This window comes from Dipodomys spectabilis, unplaced genomic scaffold, assembly GCF_019054845.1.
Source record: "Dipodomys spectabilis isolate Male_0828 unplaced genomic scaffold, ASM1905484v1 ptg000411l, whole genome shotgun sequence".
NCBI classification, from domain to species: domain Eukaryota; kingdom Metazoa; phylum Chordata; class Mammalia; order Rodentia; family Heteromyidae; genus Dipodomys; species Dipodomys spectabilis.
This window is the reverse complement of record NW_024871088.1, coordinates 890,916-900,677: the sequence shown is the minus strand read 5'-3', so window position 1 is coordinate 900,677 and position 9,762 is coordinate 890,916. Positions and strand designations below refer to the sequence as shown.

At 46.8% G+C, this 9,762-nt stretch overlaps 1 protein-coding gene across 1 annotated transcript; it reads right to left on the bottom strand.

Moving 5' to 3' along the window:
- Positions 1 to 941: 941 nt before the first annotated feature.
- On the bottom strand, positions 942 to 2,071 carry LOC122097025 (heterogeneous nuclear ribonucleoprotein A3-like). The gene is given in 2 exon segments (XM_042667498.1): positions 942 to 1,845; positions 1,848 to 2,071. Coding segments are annotated over 2 exon segments (1,071 nt in total). The 5' UTR covers positions 2,044 to 2,071; the 3' UTR covers positions 942 to 970.
- Positions 2,072 to 9,762: the final 7,691 nt, after the last annotated feature.

The following is a 9,762-nucleotide window of genomic DNA, read 5'->3' as shown; positions in this document are numbered from 1 at the left end:
AATGCACAAAAAAATAGGGATTTTGAGGGTTTTTTTTCATTTGAAGGTAATCTTAATGCTATTAAATTCACAAATATACTAATTTAAATACCCAATCCTATGTATCTAAAACACACAATGCATACATACAAGTATCTATTCTCTCTACATGTCAGCGCCCATTCGTATCATGGTTTGGAAATGAGGGGAATAGAGTCCCCTTAAAGTGCAAGTCAGTAAGTGTTTCTTTACAGTTACCGTTAGCAAAATTCATACAAAATAGTAATTAACAATGTTAACCCACAAGGAAACACCTTCAAAACTGCATTTTGTTAAAGTTTCTGTACTAAAATGTAGAAAAACTGAGCTACACAAATATTGAAAAGTTAAAAATTCCTTAATTTTTTATTACTGGTACCACTACCACAATTTACAGGGCCATATACCTGATGTAATGAAAAGAAAAAGAGGGGCTGGGAAGGTGGCTCAGTGGTAGAGCGCTTGCCTTGCATGCATGAGGCCCTGGGTTCGATTCCTCAGCACCCCATAAGCAAAAAGAAAAAAGCCGGAAGTGGCGCTGTGGCTCAAGTGGTAGAGCGCTAGCCTTGAGCTGAAGAGCTGAGGGACAGCACCCAGGCCCAGAGTTCATGCCCCACGACCGGACCCCCCCCCAAAAAAAAGAAAAAAAGAAAAGAAAAAGACAAAGCTACAACAGATAAAAGACCTCAGGAATGTACATCTAATTGACACTACATTGCATTAATCAATAGCTGCACTTTTTGCAAACTGTGGCTATGACAATCCTGAACAAGAAGGGTTTCCTGTTTAAGCTGCAGTAACTTTTCTGGATATGGATAATCGTTCCTTCTGTGGCAGATTTTTACAGTTCCTCTAATGCATTCGGGACGACTCTCTCAAAGTAACCTGCAGCTTTCCTGACAACTCCTCGCTCTCTCTCCTGCTAAGAACTGTAGCCCTTTTTCTGTTGTTTTTAAAACCTTCTGCTACCATATCCACCACTTCCACCACCAGATCCATAACCACCACCATATGGACTGCCAGAGCTTCTTCCGCCAAAACTGCCCCCCTTCATGGGTCCATGACTTGATTGCTGTTGTCCACTGTAATTTCCAAAATCATTATAGTTGCCACCACCACCATAGTTACCGCCACCAAAATTTCCTCCTTCATTGTAACCATCATATCCTCCTCCACCACCCCCATATCCTCCACCTTGGTTTCCATAACCTGGTCCACCACCACCATAGCCTCCTCTACTACTATAACCAGGACGGCCACCATAGTTGCCACCCTCACCTCCAAATCCATTGTATCCACCATCACCTCCTCCATAGCTACCTCTGCTGCCACCACCTCCACCACCATAGCCTCCTCTTCCACCAAAGTTTCCACCACGTCCAAAATTACCTCCACCACCTCCAAAGTTTCCTCCACGACCCATAATGTTGCCAGATCCACCTCCATGACCTCTTTGTGATCCAGCAGACTGCATCTCTTGTTTAGAAAGGGCCTTTTTCACTTCACAATTATGCCCATTAATAGTGTGGTATTTCTGAACAACAATTTTATCAACTGTATCATGATCATCAAAAGTTACAAAAGCAAATCCTCTCTTTTTTCCACTCTGCCGGTCTTCCATAACTTCTATGGTTTCAATCTTGCCATATTTTTCAAAGTAGTCTCTCAAATTATATTCTTCTGTATCTTCTTTAATATCACCAACAAAAATTTTCTTCACTGTTAGATGGACTCCTGGCTTCACAGAATCCTCTCTAGAAACCGCTCTCTTTGGTTCCACAACACGTCCATCAACCTTGTGGGGTCTAGCACACATGGCTGCATCCACTCTTCAACACAAGAATAAGTCACAAAACTGAAGCCCCCGGAACGTTTTGTCTGAGGATCTCTCATTACCACACAATCTGTGAGTGTGCCCCATTCCTCAAAATGTTCTCTTAAACTGTCATCTGTAGTTTCAAAGCTCAGACCACCAATAAACAGCTTCCGCAGCTGCTCTGGTTCCTTTGGATCATGGCCCTCCATTTTGAGACCGGACTCGCCTCTTCCAACTCAAGTTCAATATGGGACCGAGAGGAAGAGTGCTTGGCTTTTTTGCTCAAGGTTGGTTGGTGCTCTACCACTTGAGCCACAGTTCCACTTCTGGCTTTTTGGTGATTAGTGGGAAACAGTGTCTCACAGACTTTCATGCCTAGGTTGGCTTCAAACCTTGATCTTCAGCGGTGGTCTACAGGTGGCTTCATGCTTGGCAGAGGCAACAATTCCAAGAGCATTGCCTAATTCCATAGCCTCGCCTTCCCTCTCTAACCGAGGACCCCCTTCCTGTCCCCAGCTCCTTTAGGGAGCCCATTCTCTCCTGTAGCTGCCAGTCTTGGAGTCTGACTGCCTTCAGACACGTCTTCTGAATTGGCCTTTGAGCTCAGTAAAGCCACATGTAGTGGTGACCTCTACATCTCTAATCTTAGCACTGGGACTTTGATATTCCTGGCTCCAAGCTTAAGGAGCCTCTCCTGCTGGCATAGAGGAAGCCCTGGCTGCCAAACTGAAGGCTGGGGCCAGGTGGTGCCTCTGCTTGGCTGCCCATACAATAGTGACTCCTAGAAGCAGTTCGTCCATGCCACATACTGGCCGCCAGGCTAGGGGATCTTTGTGGAGTGGCACATCTCTGCCAGGGCCCATACACATCCTGGAAAGTATATGCCAAACCTTGTCCATGAATATTCATAGCAGCACTGTCCACAGGAACAAATAAGTAAGCAACTATGGTGTACCCATGCAAAGGAATATTATCCAGCCGTAACAAAATGCATGAAGTTCTTTCCAGGCCACTATGTGGACAAATCTTGAGATGTTACACTAAATCAAAAAAGGCAGATGCAGAAGGATGATTCTGTTAATGAAATGTCCAGAATAGGCAAACAAAACAAAACAGATCTGCTGAGCAGGGAGCAGATGAGTTCTTGCCAGGACACGACGAGAGGCAAGGCGCAGTGACTCCTTGGTGGGTACAGGATAACTTGGGGATGAGGAAGGCATTCTAAAGCTAGATTGAGACAGGGCTCTCATTGTGGAAAAGATCCTCAAAGACTTGACAGCAGTATTGATCACAAGAGCCAGGAGAACGCCCATCCACAGATGACTAGATTAGTAAAGTATGGTATGTGTGTACAGGGAATATTACTCAACCTGAATAAAGAAAGGAATTCTTGCAAGGCACTGGTGGCTCAGGCCTGTCATCCCAGCTACTCAGGAGGATCCCAGTTCAAAGTCAGCCCAGGCAGGATAGTCCATGAGACTCTGATCTCCAGTAAACCACTAAGAAGCCCGGAAATGGTGCTGTGGCTCAAGAGGTACAGTGCTAGCCTTGAGCCAAAGAGTTGAGAGACAGCACCCAGGCCCAGAGTTCAAGCCCCATGACCAACAAAGAAAGAAAGAAAGAAAGGAATTCTGATACATGCTGCAATACACATGAACCCTGAGGACTTATTGCTCACTGAAGTGACCCAAGCATAAAGAAACGAGTAGCGTCTCATTCTACTTCTAGGAGGGCTCTACCATAGCCAAAGCATAGCAAATAGCATGGTGATTGCCAAGGCCTGGGGAAGGGCGTACTCTGGGACATAGGGTTTAATAGGGTCAGGCTTTCAGCTTTGCACGATGAACAAATTCTGGCGATGGATTGTGGTGGTGGTTGCACAACAAAGCCCCTGACCTGCTGGACAGTGTTAAGAGCTGAATGAAGGTCACGGCCAGAGCTTCTAGTAAGCTGTCTCGTGGACTCACTAAGAAGCAGTCGGATTAGACTAATAGTGTTGATGGCAGTGCAGCTCGGGACATAAACTAGATACTAGCAAGCGTGTTTCTCTTTTGGCTCTCAGGGCCCAGCCAGGTCTACACAGCAGGAGGCCCTTCCTGGCCTTCTCCCTCACAGCCCCTGCTCTGTACTCCCCCTCTCTGGACCACACCGGCTAGCCAGAGCTGCCCTGAATTTGTTTTTTGTTTTTTGTTTTGTTTTGTTTTTTTGTTGGTTGTGGGGTTTGAACTCAGAGCCTGGGTGCTGTTCCTCAGCTCTTCAGCTCAAGGCCAGTGCTCTACCACTTGAGCCACAGCACCACTTCCAGTTTTCTGATGGTTTATTGGAGATCAGAGTCTCATGGACTTTCTTGCCCAGGCTGACTTTGAACCCTGACCCTCAGATCTCAGCCTCCTGAATAGCTAGGATGACAGGCTTGAGCCACCAGTGCCTGGCCGCCCTGAAGTTTTATAGGCTTTGGCTATGCTTCACCTAGCACCCCTTAAATTAACCTTCCATTCTGGCTGTGATGAAAGCATCCAAGATTGCATGCTGTTGGAAAGCCTTGGGGAAGATTGAGTGCCGTCTAATCGGTAGCTTCTGGAGCCGGCCCTCCGCACGGTTCTGTGCAGTTACGCTGATGCCGGAGCTCAGCGTTGTGCAGCGCGGCCCCACGGAGGGTCATCATCAGATCTGTGTCTGCCTCAAGTCCCTGAGGAAGGAGAGTGGCGGTGGCAGAGGCAGAAGGTGGTGGGAAAGGCCGTGAGGGGCGTGCCCTGCACAAGCAGGTGTTAAGAGATGATTAGGGCTAGCAGAAGATCAAGTCCCAATTTAGCCCAAAGCAGATTACTGTGCTGGAAGTCCCCAGGCACCTGCTTGGGCACATGGACTCCCCAGCTTTAGTGAAAGGAAGGTAGACAAAAGCAGAAGAGGCCCCTGGGGAAGGGAGATGAGGAGCAAGGCGATGGGGTGAAAATGTGGGGGGAAGAGGAGGAAGAGAAATCTCAGGCTTGTCGACACCTTCCACTCTGCTCCATTCCAGCTGGGGCCCTCGCTAGGCTGGAGGATTACATGGCAGATTTGTCTCTAATCTGACTTCTCCTGAAAGACAGGAGGGGGGAGAGCGAGAGAATGAGAAAGCGAGGGAGAGCGCAAGTGCTTATTAGGAGTTCTGGGGCTGCCTGTCACTTTCATTCAGCTTTCGGCTCTCTATAGCATGTTAAGGACTTTGCCCTTGCAGCCACTGGTTCATACAGCTACACAAGGAGCCACTTGGCTAATAATAGAGGGGTGAATGTGATGAAAGTACATTATACGCATGTCTGGATATCACAATGGGCCCCTTTTTGGATCATTAGTGTACATTAGTTAAAATAATAGTGATAAAAAGATCTATTATGTCCCCCGTTTCATTCAGACTGATCTTTTGACATTTTCAAAATTGTTGTCAAATATTCCTCACATCATTTACCATCATCACCATTGGAAGTGTGTGGCGCAGAGACATTAAGTATGTTCTCATTGCTGTGCAACCATCCCCTTCCTCTATCTAGCTTCAGAATATTTTTCCCATGCAAAACTAAATCTCAAATGGGCACTAATGGCTCATGTCTGTAATCCTAGTTACTCAGGAGGCTGAGATCTGAAGATCGCTGTTCAAAGCCAGGTGGGCAGAAAAGTCCCCATGAGACTCATCTCCAATGAGCCACTAGAAAACCAGAAGTGGCGCTGTGGCTCAAGTAGTAGAGCACTAGCCTTGAGCTAAAGAGCTGAGGGACAGCGTCCAGGCCCAGAGTTCAAGATCTACAACCAACCAAAAAAAAAAAAAAAACCGTCAGGTACTGGTGGCTCACACCTGTACTCGTAGCTACTCAGGACTCTGAGATCTGAGGATCACGATTCAAAGCCAGCCTAGGCAGGAAACGCTGTGAGACTCTTATCTCCAATGAACCACTCAGAAAACATGAAGTGGTGCTGTGGCTCAAGTGATAGAGTGCTAACCTTGAACTGAGCTGAAGGGTTGAGGGACAGTGCCCAGAAGCAGAGTTCAAGCCCCATGACCAACAAAAACAAAATGAAACAATAACAAATGTCTTCATATGTCTTCCTCTTCCTCCTCCTCAACTCCTGGAAACCATCACTGTAAGTCATATGGACTGGGCTACTGTAGTACCTTCTAGAAGTGGAATCCTGCAGTGTCTATCTTTTTGTGCTTGGTTTTTGTTTTCTTGGCCTCACATCTTGAGGGATCAGCATTGTATTTGCCGTTCATGTCAGCAGCCCCTTGACCCAGATGTTCAGGGTCTGTAGGACACGGCCAGACTGCACAGGGCCAGGCCCGACAGCCCACCAAGCCTGGGAGAACCCTGCCAGGCGCACACTCTGAAAATGCGGGATGCTCATCCCAGAAAGTTGTTTCTAGTAAGCCCCTTGAAAAATGTCCAAGGACGGAGATGATGACCCCTACTTGTCCTCCGTATTGATTACGGGTGCCTGGATTCCTGACGTTCAAACCCTCTACATCAGGCAAACATGTGGCCTTGACTTCCATTCTCTTACTCGCTCACACCTCAAACCTTTGATGTTTTGAGGCAGAATCTTGCTATGTTTCAGTTTCACCTCAAACTTCTTGGCTCAAGTGATTCTCCTGCCTCAGCCTTTCGCGTAGCTGAGACTACAGCTGTCCCACTTGCCTCTAGGCTCAAAACCTTAGAGTTGGTCTCAATTCGTCCTTTCCTTCAGCGACTTCCACTAGGTCACCAGGAATTCTCATGGTTCTACCTGCAGAAGCTCTTTGGAGTCTGCCACTTCTCAGCACCCCACATTCTCCTCTGTATCGAGTGGACAGCCATCATGGCCACCAACCCACAATCCCTGCTTCTGCTCTGCTCTTCAGCTCTCAAGACAGTTCCCTGAAGCAGTTTGCTACCATCCACAAGATTGGAAGGGTTTGGAAAGAAAAGATCATGGTACTGGTGTAGGAGCATGCACCCTTCCAACTCGGCGAATGAAGAGAGTCAGGTGGCATAGGAGAGACTATATTCTGAAGAGAGAAAGACAAGGAGACTATTGGAAATCACCAAAAGATGTGGTTAAAAAGGCAGAAAGCACAGAGAAATAGGTAACAGAGAAATAGACCACTGTTCTGAAGCTCTCAAGGGGAGAGAGGAAGCTAAAGAGCTAATCACAAGGCAAGCCAAATTTCCCCAGCAATTCTACTGCAGGAGAACTCCATACCATTTCTCTAAGCCTTAAACCCAGGGTGGAGATTCGTTGAGACAGTGCCTGCTCTGGTGTAGGCCAGCCTTAATGAAGAAAGACATTCTGTCACTCCCCTTGGCTCTGAAAGGTATAGTAACAGGCCATCTTGAAGGAAGGTCTATTATTGGAGATTGAGTTACTCTCGGGGCTTGAAAACAAGGAACAATCATGGCTGAGGAAGTCTCAGGGCACCATGCCACATTGTCACGAGAGGAGCTTGTGGAGGAGGAGAAGGCCTAATGGGATAGCACAGAAGTTTCCAGAAGCAAAGAGCATGGTGATCAGGTGATTCCCTAGCTCTCCCCAGCAGAGATTAAGTTCCACGTTTGAGGGGCATAGTGGAAACAAAGACTATAAGTGGTATAGTAATCAGCCTGCAGAACATGCCTCCTGCTTGTGAGTGTTGGCTGCTAGGTGGTCTAAGTGTTTTGAGCGCCGACTCTGAATCACAGGCCATCCACAGCCTTCCACCTTGTCTGTGGGGACAGACAAGGGGGCAGAGTCTGAGAGCACTGAAACCTACTTTAGAGACCAACATCCTGGCATATGTTTGCTGCTAGGCAGGTCTACAGGCCCCACACACAGGCCCTCTGAATCATGTGATTTCCACAGCCTCCTTTACCCTACAGGGTAGCTAACTATTGGGTGGGGTATCCAGGTGCTGAGACTAGAAGGCAGAGTGCTTCAGTCTCTCTGTTCTCCCTGATAATGTGGAATCCAGTGCGTTGTTTTTTCCCCAGACTCTGACACATTCAGGGATCATAACTAGGTTTAGACACTTGCCGTCTATAAGGATGCAAACTGGAGGGGGTGGCAGGTGACCACATAAGACCCTGCCTCACCCGTAGGCTATTAACTTCCCTATAGCCAGCTGTGGCTCGGCATACATAAAGAAGTGAAACTGCTGTAGTGAAAGCAGACCAGAAGCAGACAGCTGACTTTTTTTTTTTTTTTCTGGGGCTGGTTCTGGGGCTTGAATGCAGGCCTGGGCACTGTTTCTTTGCTTCTTTTTCTTCTTCTTCTTCTTTTTTTTTTTTTTTTTTTTGCTCAAGGCTAGCACTCTACCACTTAAGCTACACCACATTCTGTAATAGGGCATGTTAATTAGAAATTTAGATACGTTTCCGTTTTAAAACTCGTTCTTCTAGTCCAGAATATGCCAGATGTGTCAGAAACTGTTGGCAAAATGACAAAACGATAGAGGACAGGGCTTGAATGGGCTGCCACTGGCCAACATAGTGCTCCATTGAGGATCCTGAAGAATTCATGATAGAAAGGGATTCAAAGACCCAGATTGGGTGAAAGTCACCCCTGACATTGTCAAACATTTAATGAGCTTTTGCTGCTGCTGATAACTTTTGAATTTGGGGACTGTTTGTTCTTTGTAGGAACGGAACACTAATTTCAGATTGCTTTTGCTTTTACGGTTGCTATTTGAACACATTGGGTTTCCTAGCTACTAAGCCATTAGCCCAGGAGCCCTTGGGGACCGGAAGGGATTTGCTGCTTCTTCGGTTCTCTGGCGCCCTCTCCTGGCAGTGCTGTGCTGCTCATCCATCCCAAAACATTTGCAGACTGCCCCACAGCCGCCTTCAACCTTCAGGGCCTTTTTCCCATCTGCCAGTCTTATGCAAAAAAAGCTAGAGAAAATGTCCAGACTTTGAGTTAAAGCCATGTAACCATTTTTAACTGTATAATTCAATGGCAAGAGTACATTCACATTGCCTTTTCCTTTTTTCTCAGTACTGGGGGTTGAACCTAGAGAATCTTGGTTTTGAGCTGAGGGACAGCACCCAAGCCCCCCACAACCAACAAAAATGAGAGAGAGAGAGAGAGAGAGAGAGAGAGAGAGAGAGTGAGAGAGAGAGAGAGAGCGCGAGCATCTTGCTTTCCCTCAACCACTTTGAGTCATATCCTAATGTGTCACTAATTTCCTACAGGTATCCTTGAACTCAAGATTCTCCTGCTTCTGACTTTAGGGTTTCTGGGATTAAGCCACATTCTTTCGTTGTTATTTGATTCTTTGTTTGTTGAAATAAAGTCTCAATATGTTGCCCAGACTTGCCTCAAACTTGTGAATTCAAGTGATCCTCCTGGCCTTAGCCTCCTAAGTAATGACAAGCGCACACCAGTGTCCTGTCTTCATCATTTTTGTGTTTAAATTATTGATTCAGTTTATGGTTAATTGTTTTGGTGGTGTTGTTGTTTAGAGTTTGTTTGAAGTGATTCTTTGTCTTTATTGGTTAATTGTTTTTATTTTTGTCAGTCGTGGGACTTCAACTCTGGGCCTGGGTACTGTCAGCTCAAGGCTAACACTACCACTTGAGCCTCGGCGCCACTTCCAATTTTCTGGTGGTTCACTGGAGGTAAGAATCTCATGGATGGGGCTGGGAAGGTGGCTCAATGGTAGCGTGCTTGCTTTGCATGCATGAAGCCCTCGGTTCAATTCCTCAGCACCACATAAGCAAAAAGAAAAAGCCGGAAGTGGCACTGTGGCTCAAGTGGTAGAGTGCTAGCCTTGAGCTGAAGAGCTGAGGGACAGTGCCTAGGCCCAGAGTTCAGGCCCCATGACCAGACCCCCCCCCAAAAAAAAAAAGAATCTCATGGACTTTCTTTCGGGGCTGGCTTTGAACTGTGATCCTCAGATCTCAGCATCTTGAGTAGCTAGGATTAGAAGCGTGAGTCACCAG